Source organism: Sus scrofa, chromosome 17 (genome assembly GCF_000003025.6).
Source record: "Sus scrofa isolate TJ Tabasco breed Duroc chromosome 17, Sscrofa11.1, whole genome shotgun sequence".
Lineage (NCBI taxonomy): Eukaryota > Metazoa > Chordata > Mammalia > Artiodactyla > Suidae > Sus > Sus scrofa.
The window spans coordinates 38,731,994-38,751,664 of NC_010459.5; the positions used below are offsets into that span (position 1 = coordinate 38,731,994).

General features: G+C 38.1%; 1 protein-coding gene across 2 annotated transcripts in view; it reads right to left on the reverse strand.

Annotated features, from left to right (window-relative positions):
• UQCC (ubiquinol-cytochrome c reductase complex chaperone) overlaps positions 1-19,671 on the reverse strand; it is a 113,811-nt gene that overhangs the window by 70,450 nt on the left and 23,690 nt on the right. For both annotated transcript variants that reach the window (XM_021077328.1, NM_001172364.2), the window contains 3 exon segments: positions 15,090-15,185; positions 11,907-12,014; positions 4,941-5,013 (listed from right to left, as the gene is read on the reverse strand). In XM_021077328.1, coding sequence (XP_020932987.1) covers positions 4,941-5,013; positions 11,907-12,014; positions 15,090-15,185 — 277 coding nt within the window.

Below are 19,671 nucleotides of genomic sequence, written 5' to 3' on the forward strand. Positions count from 1 at the left end.
CAACGGGACTGGTGGTATCTTGGGACACAGGTTCGATCCCCAGCCCTGAGCAGTGGGTTAAGGATATGGAGTTGCCACAGTTGTGGCTTAGGTTGCAATTATGGCTCAGATCTGATCCCTGGCCTGGGAGCTCCATATGCCACGGGGCAGCCAAAAAGAAAAAGAAAAAAAAAAGATGTTAATTTTATTTCGCTCCTAGGTTTTTGCAACAATAACAAGAAAAAAAGATGTAATCTTGGGAAGCAATATAAATACATTCCCCAAACCTGTCTTGGCCTTTAGAATCCAAGATGCAAGTCAGGCTCATTATTTTATAGATAATCTTTATCTGCCTCTAAATGGTACTTTGCAGCTTTGCTCCCTCTTTTATTCACTAGCCACAGTTTGGAACCACTCTGGTTTGATGCTGACATTTAACCTCGCCACAAAGACAAAGATGGACCACAATGGAGCATAATACAAATGAACATGTTATAGTCTAAAAAGCAAATCTCAAAGTGAGTCTTAGAAAACCTGAAGTAAGGGAGTTCCCACCGTGGCTAAGCAGAAACGAATCCAACTAGCATCCATGAGGACTCGGTTCGATCTCTGGCCTCGCTTAGTGGGTCGGGGATCTGGCATTGCAGCAAGCTGCAGTATAGGCAGCAGAGGCAGCTGGGATTCCGAGTTGCTATGGTTGTGGTACAGGCCAGTAGCTATAGCTCCAATTCGACACCTAACCTGGGAACTTCCATATGCTGTGGGTTCGGCCCTAAAAAGCGAAAAAAAAAAAGGAAGAAAACCTCGGAGTTCCTTTTGTGGCTCAGTGGTTAATGAATCCAACTAGGAACCATGAGGTTGCGGGTTTGATCCCTGGCCTTGCTCAGTGGGTTAAGGATCCAGCGTTGCCGTGAGCTGTGGTGTAGGTCGCAGACGTGGCCCGGATCCCACATTGCTGTGGCTTTGGCATAGGCCGATGGCTACGGCTCCGACTCGACCCCTAGCCTGGGAACTTCCATATGCCGCGGAAGCAGCCCCAGAAAAGACGAAGACAAAAAAAAAAGAAAACCTCAAGTAAGACTGCTGTCACTAAAAATGTTCTACCTCCCCCAGGTAACTACATCAAAGGGCAAAGATAGGACAAAGCTCACTGAGTTGTACACACTTTTTATATATAAACATCAGGTAGCAATACTAATAGAACATCTCATAGAGAGAGAGTTCATTTAAAATTATAAAATACAAGGAGTTTCCATTGTGGCTTAGCAGTAACAAACCCAACTAGTATTCATGAGGATATGGGTTTGATCCCTGACCTTGCTCAGTGGATTAAGAATCTGGCATTGCCATGAGCTGTGGTGTAGGTAGCAGATGCAGCTCAGATCCCACACTGCTGTGGCTGTGGTGTAGGCCGGCAGCTGCAGCTCAGATTTGACACCTCGCCTACAAACTTCCTATGCTGTGGGGGTGGCCCTAAAAAGAACAAAATAAAAAAACTTAAAAAAAAATTTTTTTTAAATAAATTTTTTTTTTTTTTTTTGGTCTTTTTGCCTTTTCTCGGGCTGCTCCTGAGGCATATGGAGGTTCCCAGGCTGGGGGTCTAATCGGAGCTGTGGCTGCTGGGCTACAGCAGAGCCATGCGTCTGCGACCTACACCAGTTCATGGCAATGCCGGATTCTTAACCCACTGAGCAAGGCCAGGGATTGAACCCGCAACCTCATGGTTCCTAGTTGGATTCATTAACCACTGAGCCACAACGGGAACTCCTAAAAAATAAAATTATAAATAAAAAAATATTAAGATGAGTTACGATTTCTGTTTGCAGTTACATTCATTCACAGGAAGTACATCAGAGTAGAAAAATTCCTGGACTTTAAGCCAGATGACACTGGATCAATGCTTGACTAAGGAACTTTGAGCAAGTTACTTTTAGCCTCATTAAGTTTGAATTGTTTCCGAAAACAAAACAAAAATGAAAATAAGAATATATACCCTTCCTATATCACATATTTTTTAACTCCTAAATGAGACAAATGTTAAAATATACCATGTAAATGTGAATTATTAAAACAAATTTTAATAAACTTTTATTTTTATAAAGTTTACAACAGATTATAAATTGAAAAATGATATATTAACATAAATATGTAATAATTGTCTAATTATTCAATACTATAATATTAACTCAAGAATCTTTAATAAGAGGATTGGTTAAACAAAGATAGCTAGTAAACATCCTTTCAAAATAATTACAATAAAAAAACAGAAAATAATTATAATAAATTTATGAGTTATTTAATATTAAATAGATGTCTAGGATGAGGTTTTAAAAAGATATGATGAAAAATACCTAAGCACATGGATTCAAGAAACCATTTTAAAAAATTCAGCTACTGGAGTTCCCGTGGTGGCGCAGGGGAAACGAATATGACTAGGAACCATGAGGTTGCGGTTTTGATCCCTGGCCTCCCTCAGTGGGTTACGGATCTGGCGCTGCCATGAACTGTGGTGTAGGTCGCAGATGTGGCTCAGATCTGGTGTTGCTGTGGCTGTGGCGTAGGCTGGAGGCTATAGCTTCAATTAGACCCCTAGCCTGGGAACCTCCATATGCTGTAGGTGTGGCCCTAAAAAGGACAAAAGACAAAAAAAAAAAAAAAAATTCAGCTACTAATATTAATAGTTTCTTCATCAGGTACAGAGAGAACACTTTCTCCTTTTAGGGTGATTTCTCCTAAAATAAGAAATTGTTAGAGATTAAAAAGAAGCAGATGGGAGTTCCTATTGTGGCTCAGCACTAAAGAACCCAACTAGTATCCACAAAGATGTGGGTTTGATCCCTGGCCTCACTCAATGGGCTAAGGATCCAGCGCTGCTGTGAACTGTGGTGCAGGTTGCAGACGAGGCTCGGATCCTGCCATTGCTGTGGCTGTGGTGTAGGCTGGCAGTTGTAGCTCTGATTCAACCCTTAGCCTAGGAACTTTCACATGCTGCACATGCGGCCCTAAAAAGGAGAAAAAGAAAAAAAAAAAAAAAAAAAAGAAACGTTTTCTTTCCGCACGATAAATAAAAAATGGAAGATAGATACTAAATTAGGATTATAACTCAGCATAGTATTTTCAATTTAAAATACTGATCTGCTGAAATAGTAAAATCAACAAAACAACTTGTATTTGTTTTTTTTTAATAATTTTATTGGAGTGTAGTTGACTTTGAGCATTTGGTTTTAAAAAACAAAATAATTATTAAATAATCAAAACTGTATCTCATTCTTCATTGTTGTTAACATAAAATATATAATTATTTGCTATCCATGAAAAATGTCATGTATATATAGTTAAGTGTTTGTTGTTTTGAGAATAATGACTATTAACACAGATGAGCACAGCACACATTTCCTTTCAAAATCTGTGGAACTAGAAACAACTTAAGCTTTCCCAATGACTTTATAAGTATCTGTTTTAACTGACTCTGTTTATAACTACAACAGTTTATGCCATTAAAATGAATATTGTATCAATACAGACAACTGCTAGTGATGATCTAAACTAGTAAAACACTTTCAGAAAGCAATTTATCAATGAGATATAAATAATAAAATTATATGTGACTTCTGGTGCAACAGACCTTTAACAGAAAGAATAAAAATCATGAGGTATATTCCAAGATTAACTGAAATAATTTCTTCTTTTTTTTTCTTTTTAGGGCCATGGCATATGGAAGTTCCAAGGCTAGGAGGCAAATCAGAGATATAGCTGCCGGCCATAGCCACAGTAACTCGGGATCCAAGCCACATCTGCAACCTATACCACAGCTCACAGCAATGCTGGATCCTTAACCCACTGAGCAAGGCCAGGGATTGAACCAGAGTCCTCATGGATACTAGCCAAGTTCATTACTGCTGAGCCATGATGGGAACTCCAGAAACAGTTATAAACTAGAAATAAAAGAGGAATGATTGGCCAGAAGCTCATGTAAAAATTCCACAGCTGTGGCTGTGGTGTAGGCTGGCATTTGCAGCGCCAATGAGACCCCTAGCCTGGGAACCTCCATATGCTGAGGGTGTGGTCCTAAAAAGCAAAAAAAAAAAAAAAAAAAAAAAAATTATAGGTAAGGAATTCCCACTGTGGCTCAGCAGGTTACAAATCCAACTAGTATCCATGAGGACACGGGTTCAATCCATGACCTCGTTCAGTGGGCTCAGGATCTGGCGTTGCCTTCAGCTGTGGTGTAGGTCATAGATGAGGCTCAGATCCCAAGTTTCTGTGGCTCTGGCATAGCCCGGCACCTGCAGCTCCAATTTCACCCCTAGCCTGGGAACTTACATATGCTGCAGGTGCTGCAGAAGTAAAACAGCATATGTTTACTATATGAGTACACTTATGTAAAAAGATGAATGCATGATGAGGGGGATGATAATGCCAAAGCACTGAACAATTTTTACGTTTTTTTTTTTTTTTCCAAACTTGTCAAAATGTCTTATTTGAAGGGTCATTTTGGCTTTTGTTTATTCGAAGAGAAAAATAAGCAGCTTTTCTTATATATTCTGTACAGGAAAAACTGTCTTAGCAGTACTTTAAAAAAAAACTATCCTACCAAGACACACAAAAATGAAAAGTAGAAATTCATGTTTCTTTTCAAAACTATCAAAAACAGGAGTCCCCGTCGTGGCTCAGTGGTTAAGGAATCCGACTAGGAACCATGAGGTTTCAGGTTCGATCCCTGGCCTCGCTCAATGGGTTAAGGATCTGACGTTGCCATGAGCTGTGGTGTAGGCCACAGATGTGGCTTGGATCTGGCGTTGCTGTGGCTCTGGTGTAGGCCGGCGGCTACAGCTCCGATTAGACCCCTAGCCTGGGAACCTCCATGTGCCATAGGTGCAGCCCTAGAAAAGACAAAAAGACAAAAAAAAAAAAAAAAACAAAGAAAGAAAGAAAGAAAAATATCAAAAACAGTAACTTACTTAGAAAGAATTCCTCAAAGTCAGTTTTCTCCACACAGCTAGTGTACATGCGCAGGGCCGCAATCTTAATCTTCTAGACAAAGAGAATAAAACCAAACTCAAGACATGACCAAGTGAATATTCTAGTGCATTAAATGCAGGTCACGAACTCATATTTTTTCAAATAGAAGGAGGGGTCCAAGCCCATCTCTAGGCAAATTTAATAGCTAAACCAACACAGATATTTCTTCCTTTTCTTTTTCTCTTTTTTTTTTACATTTATTTTTTAAATTTTTTGGGCCATGCCCACAGCATGTGGAAGTTCCCAGGCCAGGGATCAAAGCCAAGTCACAGCAGTGACAATGCTGAATCCTTAACCACTAAGCCATCAAGGAACACCAATATTTCTTTATTTTCTTAAAGCTAGCCATTCACGGACTTAATATTACCATCAAAACATCAACAATATTTAGATGAAATCTCTCCTTTAATTCAACCCACTGTACCACATTTGAGCCTCAAACCACCACTCAGAATGATCCACATTAATTCTTTTTTTTGGCCATACTCAAAAAAAAACTGTTTTAGCAGTACTTTAAAAAAAAACTATCCTACCAAGACACACAAAAATGAAAAGTAGAAATTCATGTTTCTTTTCAAAACTATCAAAAACAGGAGTCCCCGTCGTGGCTCAGTGGTTAAGGAATCCGACTAGGAACCATGAGGTTTCAGGTTCGATCCCTGGCCTGCAGAGGTTCCCAGGCCAGGGATCAAACCTGCATGCAGAGGTTCCCAGGCCAGGGATCAAACCTGCAGCACAGCAGTGACCTGAGCCACAGCAGTTACAACACCGGATCCCCACCCACTAAGCCACTGGGAAACTCCACATGTTAATTCTTTATAATCTGAAACCCTTTATATTAAAAAATTACTTATTCTCCTGACCAAAATCAAACGAACAAAATAAACCCCTCAATCCTTCCATCTTTCCTCAAAAGCACTAATATCTGTTCTGTAAATCTTCGTGTGTGTGAGTGTGTGTGTGTGAAGGGAGGGGGCCATTTTTCCCTATATTTTCCCTTTGATTAATAGAATACTACATTTATAAATAATAGTTTCTAATGAATGTAAAATATAGTAAAAGGATCAACCTTTTGCTAGTCACTGAAACACTAAGTATTCTCTTAGAATCTTGATCTAAGTGGTGGTTTTAATTTATTCACTGAGCCGTATACTTAAGATTTGTATATTTTAGGAGTTCCCGTTGTGGCGCAGTGGTTAACGAATCTGACTAGGAACCATGAGGTTGCGGGTTCAATCCCTGGCCTTGCTCAGTGGGTTAAGGATCCAGCGTTGCTGTGAGCTGTGGTGTAGGTTGCAGACGCTCCTTTGGATCTGGTGTTGCTGTGGCTGTGGCATAGGCTGGAGGCTACAGCTCCAATTAGACCCCTAGCCTGGGAACTTCCATATGCCACGGGAGCAGCCCTAGAAAAGGCAAAAAGACAAACAAACAAACAAAAAAAAAAGATTTGTATATTTTATTTTATGAACATTATGCCTTCATAAAATTAAATCTAAAAATGAAAAATAAATTCTTATGAGTTGAACTGTAGATATGAAGACCAACTCAGTCCTAAAGGAACAAGAATTTCTAGACTTTCAAAATATTTCCTTAAGGATACAATTAAACTAGTCCATCACAAAAGGCTTATAGAAGCTTTTTACTTAAAATGACAGAGAAAAGTACTCAAAGAGAATAACACAACAACTGAAGAAAAACCAATCTAGAATTTTAGTAGAGCTGTTATTAAAGTTCAAAATCACCAAGAATATACTATATCCAATACTATATAATATTCATATTTCAGTTTCTGATGGCAGAAATACCTGTAATACGTCATATGGGGGGGGCAAACAGAACATATAACAAATGGAAACCATATATACTTATATGTGCAGTAATCAGCATTAGAAGCCCATATTTTTTTAATAATCATTTTCACTTTTTCCATTATAGCTGGTTTAGTGTTTTGCCAATTTTCTAGTGCACAGCAAGGTGACCCAGTCACACATACATGTATAAGTTTTTTTCATCACATTATCATGCTCCATCATAAGTGACTAGATATGGTTCCCAGTGCTATACAGCAGGATCTCATTACTAAAAGCCCATATGCGAACAAAAGCCATGGCAAGACACTAAAAAAGAAGAGCAAATTAAACCTACAAGCAGAGTTCCTGTTGTGGCGCAGCAGAAACGAATCCGACTAGGAACCATGAGGTTGCAGGTTCGATCCCTGGCCTTGCTCAGTGGGTTAAGGACCCAGCATTGCTGTGAGCTGTGGTGTGGGTCACAGACACAGCTAGCATCTGGCATTGCTGTGGCTGTGGCTCTGGTGCAGGCCAGTGGCTATAGCTCCAATTAGACCCCTAGCCCAGGAACCTCCAAATGCCGTGGGTGCAGCCTTAAAAAGACAAAAAAAAAAAAAAAAAAAAAAACTAAAAGCAAGCAGAAAGGATGATATATAAAGATAAGAGCAGATATCAATGAAATTGAAAAGAGAAAAATAACAGAAAAGCAAAGAAGCCAAAGCTGGTTCTTTGAAAATATCAATAAAATTGATGAAACTTTAGTAGAACTTATCCAGGAATAAAAAGAAAAAACGGAGAAGATAAAAATTACCACTATCAGGAATCAGAGAGGAAAAGGAACTTCACTACACAGCCTGAGGATATTAACAGGATAATAAGGGAATACTGTGAAAAACTTTAGGCCAATAAATTTGATTACTTAGATGAAACGGACAAATTCATTTAAGGATACTAATTACCACAGCTCACTGGAATAAATAAAGAACATGAATAATCCTATCTCTATTTTTAAAATTGGATTTGTGGTTAAAAACCTTCCCCAAAAGAAATCTCCAGGCTTAATGGCTTTACTAGTGAATTCTATCAAATATCTAACAATACCAAATCTACATAAACTCTTCCAGAAAAATAGAGGAAAGATACTTCCCAGTTCATTCTATGAGCCGACATTACCCTGATATCAAAACCAAAGTCATCAGAAGAAAGCAAAAACTGCAGAACCATAGCCTTCAATGAGCACAGATGCAAAATTCCTTAACTAAATACAACAAATTGAATCCAATGCCAATATTTTAAAAGGAAAAAATATCAGGATCAACTGGGATTTATCCCAGGAATGCAAACTTGATTCAATATTCACAAATCAACCAGTGTAATTCACCATATCAGCAGTCTAAAAAAGAAGCATGTTTAACTTTTTAATACCTGCAGTTCTGGGAAGCACTGGTTTGTACCATCATCAAACAAATGATGTCATTACCCTAATGCTTTGGCCTTGATAGGCCTATTCCTATCCTTGAAACGGAGAGCTGAGGACCTCTGTAAGGTCTTCATTTCAGTCAACAATTTATTAAGCACCTAATTCAGTGCCCAACACTGATCTGGACACTAGAAATACAGTAGTAAACAAAGCACTTAAAAACTACTTTCATAGATCTTAAGGCCTAGTACCACTATAGATACCTTTATAATTTTTAAGTAAAATTCCTAATGGCCTATGAGTTCATTTGCTGTTGTTGTTAACTCGTAATTTCCTTTAGGTCCTTATATATAGTATTCTAGGTTCATAATTAATCACTCTGCCTAAGGAAAGGCAAACTTGCCTCTAAAGCCCAAATCTTTCCTTGAGAAAGAGGTTTTCCCCCACAACACGTTCATGAAGCATTCATTACAAATAATGAAGACCTCATCAGACTGGCCAGTGTATTTATACAGTGCTCATACTGTGGCAATCAGGAGTATTTTATAGTTCCTCACTTTTCCTGCAGCAAAGCCAAACCTTTATACTTGGGTGAGCCATTTTCCTGGACAAATCTCTAAAGCAAGTCCCTTAAGACCATCACACAAGGACTGGAAATAACAACTCGGGGAAAGAACCTCTTCATGCATTAATATAATTTAAGGAGGTAGATGGACTAAATTTCTACCCAGACAATACAAACCGTTCTGGTCCTCAGATGACTTCATGTTTATTTCATTCTAACTTTGGAAGACTTCATGGGTCTACCTGACTAAAACACAAGCACCTAAGACAGCTTTAGGAAATGAAAATAAGCTCTCCCACTAACTGATGCATTTTGTACCATCTTACAAGATGAAAAATGAATCTAGTAAAAGGCTTGCACTAACAGCTGTGTGAGAACTGGAAGGGGCTTGAAGTCATTTGAACTTTCTATTCTGTACCAGAATTCCTTCTACAGCACTCTTGATTCACAGTCAGCTACATGGGCCCCTGTTCAAACAAGGCCAATGGCCTTGTGAGGCTACCTACTCCATTGGAGGACAACTCTTCTTAGATTTTTGTTATAGTGAACATAAACCTGCTTCATGTAACATTCATTAAATATCATCTACACACTGGAAGGCCTCAGATTAAGTCTCTCCATTTTTTTTTTTTTAACATTTGTCCCTCAAATATCTGAGAACCAGCATGTCTTCTCTTTCCCAGCCAAACCATCCCTATTTCCTTCAACCACTCTTCATTCACCACAGTTTCTGAAGCCTTTACAAGCCTCGCATTTTCTGAATGCGTTCCAGTTTGTCAGTGTCCTTCAGACCAGGAGTGACTTTTTGGCTTGACGCTTATCTGGAAACTGCCTATTCAATGACATGTGGCTGAATCTGCTAAATGTTATCTGTATTTTACCTGATATTGCTCCATAAAGATAAGTGAAAAAAGAATGGTTATTTCAGGACAGTCAAATAGCTAAGGAAAAGCTGTATCTAAATTCCTAATTATGGATCTAGAAGAAAAATGGAACTACACATGAGAACATTACATAAAAAGATGGAGGAAAGATGCTGCTAAGGTGGAGAGACAGCATTACTCCCTAATGAAAGACATGTGAAAACACAAAATTCAAAGATTTCTGCTAGTGCAATCCAATACAACTGTCTGCCATAGATTTCTGAGTCAAGATTTGCTGAAAAGGACCCACGATCTTTCAAAATGGAAAGTTACACCTACATTTTCCCACCCAAATTACACTAGAATGTCATACTTTGATGTTTTGATGTCACAAATTTAAAAATGAAGGTTACAGAAAGTAGACACCGCCACATCACAAAATATTTTTTAAATGCAAATATTAGGGACTTAGTTGAGATCACAAGGGAACCAAGAAAAATCAGAGACTAACTTAAACTAAAGTGAAGAAATTTTCCTGATGATTTAGTAATCCTTCAAATGGTAGCCAACTTTCCCTCTGGAATCATAAAAATACAGACGAGACAAAGCATATGGAAGCAACCAAGTGGAACTCAACCATCAAGAAATGAATAAAACAGAAATATTTTTCTTTTCTTTCTTTCTGCTCTCATTTCCCTTTCCTTTTAATTAATTTCTAACTTTCAAACAAAACACCTACTTTAAGTTTTAAATCCAAATACCACAAACCCATTTTTTAATAGAGGAAAAGATTCCAATGAATAAATTACAAATATACCAGGGGTTATGATTTGTCAAAGAATCATGATGTAAAAAAAAGATAACTTTAATGAACATAACCAATATTTCATTAATGATTAAGGAGGCACTTCATAGCTATAGAGCCTTAAGAACATCACTTCAACCTATTATGTGTGTTATCTTCTATAATTTCAAAGCCCCTTATAAACAAAATACTTGTGGAAATACTGTTCAATTTATGTAAAAGGGAAATTATAAAGAGAAGCCTATATTTGCTACAATGAGAATTGTTGGGAAGAGAGCCAGACAATATAAGAAGAAACTAAAAGTGAAGTCCATAATAAAACTGAAATTCTAATTTGAATCCAACTTGTTAAAATGGTGTAACTGGAATAATTTAGTCATTTTGGGCAAAGCTATGATGTTTTCTAGAAAAGTCTTCCCTACTGCTTTGTGTTGGTTTGCTTTAAAATATAACGTATGACATAGGTTTATTCAACATTCTAGCAACCTTGAAAAGTATTAAAAAAGTACTTTTGCAATAATTGTAGGTAATAGCAGTACTAGGAGATAAGAACTCAATGACTGGTTTTTATTACTTTAATTGGTTAGAGGCATTGTTATAAATAAGTTCGGGGCAGTAGTACCTGATGCAGGGAGGACATTTGTTCATTTACAGCAAGTACTATATAACAGATAACATGCCAGGCCAAGACTTGATTAGGAATGGCACAGAAAATAGCCCACCATAAAATGAATTATAACAAATCACAGAATTTATTAATTAATTTTAATTTTAAAAGTGCTTATTAGTAAAAATTTTAAAGAAAGTCAATATAATGACCTAGGGGAAATCACTTACAAAGCATAGAGCATAATGTTTCCTTAAGAATATCAGGATATTTGGCCCATCTAACCACTTAGAACTCATCTATATGGCATATCATGTAGCAAGGGCCTGGAAAGACCAGACTTTTTTTTTTTTTTTTTTTTTTGCTTTTTAGGGCCACACGTGAGGCATATGGAAGCTCCCAGGCTCGGGCTCAAATTGGAGCTGCAGCTGCTGGTCTACACCACAGCCATAGCAACCTGGGATCCAAGCCATGTCTAGGACGTACACCATAGCTCACAGCAATGCCAGATCCTTAACCCACAGAGCAAGGCCAGAGATAGAAACCACACCCTGTGGATACTAGTCAGGTTTGTTACCGCTGAGTCACAACAGGAATTTACTGGATTACCTACTATGAGATACTCCTAAGGAATCCGATTAAGGGAGCAGAAGGAGTATTTCAGCCCCACACACTACACAGATCTGACTTGGAACAGGGAGGTGGGGAGGGGGGCCAAGGGGACAACAACATATTTTGACACTCTCAAAATAACATATGAATTTCACAAAAAGCAAGGCAGAAACTTTAGAACATATTCTATGAGGAGTAGAAAGCATAGCTCAAAAAAAGTGAGAAAAACTTAAAAGCCTTTACCCATTTACTGTATTTCAAAGGTCCAGTGAATCCCATGGCTTCTATTATCTTTGTAAAGGCACCAACTTTCTCCTCAACAGGCTGTGAGGAGTCCTTGGTAGTAGAAAGCTTTTTAACCAAAAAGAAGAGAAACAAAATTAGTTGCAATTTTTTTTAAAGAATGCTTTTACTTCTCATTAGGTCTAAGGACATTTTTTATTGCTTAGATTTTTTTTTTCACCTAGAACTTTTAATTCTTATTTTTTTTTTCCAGTAAGTACCTTATCACTCAGTATAAACACATCTGGAACCTTAACAGATGTCCTCCAAATTTCAGAGCAGACATACCCACCTCACTGATCACATGCCCATGAACCCATGTCTAAGAAATGATAGATCTGGGGTATCAGAACAAAAGTTCTATGGAAAAGAGTACTTTAAAAAGTAAATTTTGGAGTTCCCTTCGTGGCTCAATGGTTAACAAACCCGACTAGGATCCATAAGGACAAGGATTTGATCCCTGACCTCACTCAGTGGGTTAAGGATCCAGGGTTGCCATGAGCTGTGGTATAAGTCACAGAGGTGGCTCAGATCCTGCATTGTTATGGCTGTGGTGTAGGTTGGCAGCTGTAGCACCTATTTGACTCCTAGCTTGGGAATTTCCATATGCCTCGAATGCGGCCCTAAAAAGCAAAAAAAAAAAAAAAAAAAAAAAAATTAATTGTGACCCCAAACTCCCAAAGAACAATTCATAGAAGAGAAATACTCTATTGTTTATTAACATCACAGAAACAAAAAAATACTGCCTGAAAGCAGTCAAAATCCTATAAAAATTGGAAATCCTATAAAACTGGATTGTGATGATCATCGTACAACTATAAATGTAATAAACTGAGTAATAAAAAAAAATAATAATAAAAGTAATTCAAAGCCATAATCAACCAAAGCAGCACTGAATATTATTTATTTATTTATGTAAAATTTTACTGGAGTATAGTTGACTAGAAGCTTTGGCTCTTCTATTTTTAAGGCATCTATTATTTATTTATTTATTTATTTATATTTGGCCATACCTGTGGCATTTGGAAGTTTCCAGGCCAGAGATCAAACCCACACCACAGTAGTCAGTGACCCAAATCAAATCTCTACAGTGACAGCACCGTCTCCTTAACCCACTACACCACATTCCTTGGTAGTTGTTTTTATTACTCAATGAATTTATTATATTTGTAGATGTACAATGATCATCACAATCCAATTTTATAGGATTTCCATCTTACAATCCCAGCGCATCCTCCCACCCCCCCCAACTGTCTTCTTTGGAAACCATAAGTTTTTCAAAGTCTGTGAGTCAGTATCTGTTCTGCAAAGAAGTTCAGTCTGTCCTTTTCTCAGATTCCACATGTCAGTGAAAGCATTTGATGTTGGTGTCTCATTGTCTGACTGACTTCACTTAGCGTGATAGTTTCTAGGTCCACCCATGTTGCTAAAAATACTGGTATTCCGTTCCTTTTAATGGCTGGGTAATATTCCACTGTGCATATGTACCACATCTTCTTGATCCACTCCTCTGTCGATGGACATCTAGGTTGTTTCCATGTCTTGGCTACTGAAAATAGTGCTGCAATGAACATCGGAGTACATGTGTCTTTTCGAGTCATGGTTTTCTCTGGATAGATGCCCAGGAGTGGAATTGCTGGATCAAATGGTAGTTCCATTTTTAGTTTTCTGAGGAATCTCCATACTGTTTTCCTCAGTGGTTGCACCAACTTACATTCCCACCAACAGTGTACTAGGGTTCCTTTTTCTCCACACCCTCTCCAGCACTTATTGCTTGTAGTCTTTTTGATGATGGCCATTCTGGCTGGTGTAAGGTGGTACCTCATCGTGGTTTTGATTTGCATTTCTCTAATAATGAGTGATGCTGAACATCTTTTCATGTGTTTCTCGGCCATCTGTATGTCTTCTTTGGAGAACTGTCTGTTTAGACCTTCTGCCCATTTTGTGATGGGCTTGTTTGTTTGTTTTTTTGTATGGAGCGGTAGAAGGTGTTTATAAATTTTGGAGATTAATCCCTTGTCAGTCGATTCAGTTGCAAAGATTTTCTCCCATTCTGTGGGTTGTCTTTTTGTGTTGTTTAGGGTTTCCTTTGCTGTGCAGAAACTTTTAAGTTTGATCAGGTCCCATTTGTTATTTTTGTTTTTATTGTCAGTACTCTAAGAGGTGGATCTGAGAAGATGTTGCTGTCATTTACGTCGGAGAGTGTTTGGCCCATGTTTTCCTCGAAAAGTTTTATAGTGTCTGGTCTTATATCTAGGTCTTTAATCCATTTTGAGTGTACTTTTGTGTATGGTGTTAGGGAGTGTTCTAATTTCATTCTTTTCCATGTGGCTGTCCAGTTTTCCCAGCAACACTTACTGAACAAGCTACCTTTTCTCCATTGTATATTCTTGTCTCCTTTGTCAAAGATTAGTTGGCTGTAGGTGCACTATACCACATTTCTGAATGTTTTTAAACTCCTGTATTTTTTAGTATAACAAATTTTATTAATGACTACAGAAGATAAAAGTTTTTCAATATACAAGTAAAACTCAAAGAAAACCCTTTTTTTTTTTTTTTTGCTTTTTAGGGCCGCACCTGTGGCATGTGGAGGTTCCCAGGCTGGGGCTGAATTGGAGCTGCAGCTTCTGGCCTATGCCACAGCCATGCCAGATCAGAGCTCCATCTGTGACCTATACCCCAGCTCACGGCAATGTAACCCATTAGCAGGGCCAGGGATTGAACCCGCATCCTCATGGATACTAGTCTGCTTCTTAACCTGCTGAGCCATAACGGGAACTCCAAAAAGCCTATGCTAATGCTAAGCCTCTCCAAATGAAGGCAAGCTATACAACCATAAAGAAATTCTCCAGAAGTTAAATATTACTTTATCTTTACATATAAAAAAAAAAAACCCATAACGTTTTTCTCTAAAGTGTTTTCAAGCAAAAGAGTGCATGCGATCAAAAGTCTTATTCCAATATATAGTTGGTCTTTCTCTTCATATCCTTGTGACCTTGGGCAAGTCGTTATATTTCCCTGAACCTCACCTTCCGCCTTCGATAAAATTTCTTGCCTCATCCAGCTAACAATTTTGCTGAGTTTCAAATAAGAACACTTGTGTGAAAGCACTTTATAGACATAAAAAGAACCTGTAAGTCTCACCTTATTTGTGGTGTGATACTTCCTACTCAGCTGAACATCTACTCCAGGAATCTGTTCTGATCCACCACATGCTAGGGCCTGGCTCATCTGGGGCCACTAGGGGATTAAAAACAAAACAAAATAGATATAAGCAACACTGAGCATTCACTTAGAGGGTTAATATGAGCAGAGCTGCTTCAAAAAATAAAAACTATAGAATCTATCCAACCTTGCTTAACCCAGCTCCTGATGATATGATCACTAAGAGGTTCCAAAATGGGCACCTAGCATGGTGTCTGGTACATGCTCAATAAACAGCTATTGAATACCTGAATAAATAAAGAATACAAAGTACCTTTCACTAAATAGGTACTCAATAAATAGTACTAGCCTCCATCATCACCATCATCATCATTATTAACATCATCAAAATTGTCTTTCTTCTATGTTCACACTGCATTTGAAAGCACTTTGGCAATATAATGCCCATTAGTTACAATTATCATGTGCCAGGCACTATATAGGTGCTTCACATATAGTATATTACATAATCCTCACCATAATCCTATCGGGTTAGTATTATTATAATGAAGACCAATCAAACACAGTTTGATACCTAAGGAAAAAAACAATATACAAGAGACCCTCAGATAACATTATTCACAAGAGTGAAAAACAAGGGAATAAGTCTAATAAGAAAGAAGACAGTTAATTAAACTAAGGTACTCAATGGGAAATCAAGTAGTCAGATTTTTAACAGATTTTTGGGGACCACACCCACAGCATGTAGAAGTTCCCAGGCCAGGCACTGAACCTGTGCCACAGCAGTGACCTGAGCCACTACAGTGACAGTGCTAGATCCTTAACCTGCTGTGCTACAAGAGAACTCCTACTAGGTTTTATTTTTAAAAGAAGTTTTAGGTTCACACCAAAAATGAGCAGAAAGTACGGACAGCTGCCATATACCCCATCCCACACATTCACAACATCTTCCACTATCTGTATCCCCAACAGAGAGGTACATTTTGTTATAGCGGATGAACCAACACTGACACAACATTATTACCTAAAGTCCATAGTTTGCATTAAGGATTATTATTTTTAGCAACATGGAAACACACTTATAATACATATAAAATTATGAGTAAAAACATGAATGCATACGGGCAAGTCTAAAAAGGAACACACAGAAAGGAAAGAGATACTTTGTTATGTTAGTAGAATTATGGAAGAGTTTCAAGAATCGAGTTTCCAAACTCTCAGTAATGCTGATTCCTTTACAGTATAAAGGGATGGGGAAGAAGCAGGAAGAGAGTTCAACTCTGAAAGAGATGAGACACATGAAACAAAAACAAATTTTTAATTTAATCCCAATGAAGGAAAAAATAGAATTTCTAATTGTGGGTAGCTACTGTTTACTTTTCTTTCCAAACAAGGATATTAAAAGATTAGTTAGGATTCTTCTGGTCAGTCCCAAGGACGCTTATGCTTTAATTCATAAGTATCAAGCAAGCTTTGTGACACAGAGACTAAACACAGAACATCTCCCATTACATCACATATATCAATGTAATGGTCCACTAAAACATGAAGCACTTAAACAGGTTCAAACACAACTAACGGCAGTTTAAATGGGCTATGCTGTGGGGTGAGTTCTATTAGGTGACATGATCTTTTTCTTCTCCTAGAGCTCCTGGAGTAACCAATGGATTCCTTATGCAGCTGTCTCACCAATTCCTGTATTTCTGTCCTATCATTCATTATTCATGGGTTAACATCGAACACTATATTGAACTACTCAAGTACCTAGGTATCTAGTACCAAGGGCAACAGCTAGTTTCCCCCTACCTAAACATATCTATAACCATACACATTTACTTTTTTGTACTATCCATTCCCGATCTTGCCCCCCCCAAAAAAAGATTCCCTTGACCCTTAAAAACATTAGTTTTTTACTGTTTAAATCTAAAAGATATCAAATAACTTCCTGTGAAAGACAGAAAAAGACCCAAAATATTTAAATGTCACTTTTTCGAAGAGGCCTTTTCTAATCATTTTATCTAAAATAGTTTCTTATCATCCCATTATTTTCTATCATAGCTGTAGTCTGTTCATTTCATTCACAGTACTCACTACAATGTGCAATTATATGTTCATTTACATACATACTTATTTTCTATCTCCACCACCAAAAATATCCATGAGGGTAGGAACTAGGTATATTACCGGAATCAAGTACGGTGCATTATACAGAGGAAAAACTCAAAATATTTTTTCAATGAACGAACCCAACTATTTGCATAGTTATTTCTTATTATATCTTTCTTTTTTTTTTTTTTTTTTTTTTTTTTTGTCTTTTGTCTTTGTTGTTGTTGTTGTTGCTATTTCTTGGGCCGCTCCCGCGGCATATGGAGTTTCCCAGGCTAGGGGTTGAATCGGAGCTGTAGCCACTGGCCTACGCCAGAGCCACAGCAACGCGGGATCCGAGCCGCGTCTGCAACCTACACCACAGCTCACGGCAACGCCGGATCGTTAACCCACTGAGCAAGGGCAGGGACCGAACCCGCAACCTCATGGTTCCTAGTCGGATTCGTTAACCACTGCGCCACGACGGGAACTCCTTATTATATCTTTCTTATTCTTATCCACAACATGCCATGCATACATTTTTCATTTATCCAACCTTTATTAAATACCCACAATATACTGGCCCTTGTGCCAGGTTTTAAGATAAAAGATAATCCCTGATCTGATAGAGCTTATAATCTTGTGGATAAGAGAAAGAAATCTCACCATACAAGAAACAAAACCAAATGTCACATTTAAAAATGTTTAGAGACCAACTACCAAACACACATACACACACACAGAATGTTAGAAAGAGTTGTTCCAGAAAAATCCAATGGTAAACTCTTTTGTGGGCAGCCCCTCATTATAAGAAATATTAAGATATCACCCTTATTTTTTGCTTCCAAAAAGGTTCTGCAGAGTTCCCTGGTAGCGCAGCAGGCTAAGGATCCTGCACTGTCACTGGTGAGGACTGGGTTGCTGCTGTGGCACAAGTTCCATCCCTGGCCCAGGAATTTCCGCATGCCTCAGCTCGGGTGGGCATGGCCAAAAAAGGAAAAGGAAAAAAAAAAAAAAAAAAAAGCTTCCAAGAGTGAAAAGACCTCCCTGATGTGGAAGGAAGGAAGGAAGAAAGAAAGGAAGGAAAGAGAGAAAGAGAAAGGAAAGGGAAAAGGAGGAAAGAAGGGAAGAACTCAAGAAATTCTTAAAACACTATATGTGTCTGGTCTTTTTAACAAAACTATAAGCTCCACCAGGGCACAGTCTATCTTACACTTCTTTTATTTTCTGTCCCATTGCTCAACACCATTCTGGGCATGAAGTCGGCAGTCAATAAAAACTAGGTGGTTTTTTTTTTTTTTTTTTTTAATAGAAGGACAATCTGGAGAAGGTCCAGAAAAGAACCTCGGGAGTGATCAAAGAGATGAATAAAAGGTCCTAGTGGAAAGGTTAAAATGAATTGAGGTTGTTTAGCTTGGAGAAAAAGCAAGTGAAGAACTAAGGAGTAACTTAGAATAACAACACTTGAGCTGGAAGGAATCTCAGAGATCTTCTAAGTCCAACCTTTTCCTTTCACAGATGAGGAAACTAAGACCCAGGGAGAGGTTGTAACTTGCTTAAGGTAGTTTTAGGACAAAAAAAGTTTTTAGGTTTCAATTTACAAGGTGAGGAGAAAATTTACCCAAGTAGTATGAACATAAATAACAACAAAAATATCAGCTACAATTTGATGAAGATCTCCCATATGCCCAGCACCTAAATGTTTGCTATTTTACTCATGTTATCTCACAAAATCTTAATATTCTTTTAATGAGGGGCTGCCCACAAAAGAGTGTACCATTTGATTTTTCTGGAACAGCTCTTCAAAACTTGTATTATACATTATAGTTTACACATCTCATTTCACATAATAATTCATATTTTATTTGGTTTTAAAACAAATTTAGAGATAGGCAGAGCTGGAACTTCTGACTCTTTTTCTCTTTCCGTAAGACCATGTTTCTTTCTCACCTCTGCCTTTTCACTCACCTTCTCTACCCTACCCACTTTTTTGTTTTTGTCTTTTTTAGGGCCACGGCCATGGCAGATGGAGGTTCCCAGGCTAGAGGATGAATCAGAGCTATAGCTGCTGGCCTGCACCATAGCCACACCACATACAAGCTGTATCAGTGATCTACACCACAGCTCACGGCAACTCTAGATCCTTAACCCACTGAGTGAGGCCAGGGATCAAACCTTCCCCCTCATGGGTGCTAGTCAGATTCGTTTCCACTGAGCCACATCAGCGGGAGCGCCTACCTTGCCCGCTTTTTAAGGCTTATCCATCATCTCTTTTCTAATGGCTCCAGGTCTTTTCTATGTCTAAATTTCAGTTGTTTATTGAAGTATAATAAAAATACAAAAAAGGCGTAAGTCATGAATATATAGCTTAATGAATTACTCCAAAGTAAACATAACCAGCACCCAGATCAAGAAATAGGACCCCAGAGTTCCCGTTGTGACTCAGTGGTTAACGAATCCGACTAGGAACCATGAG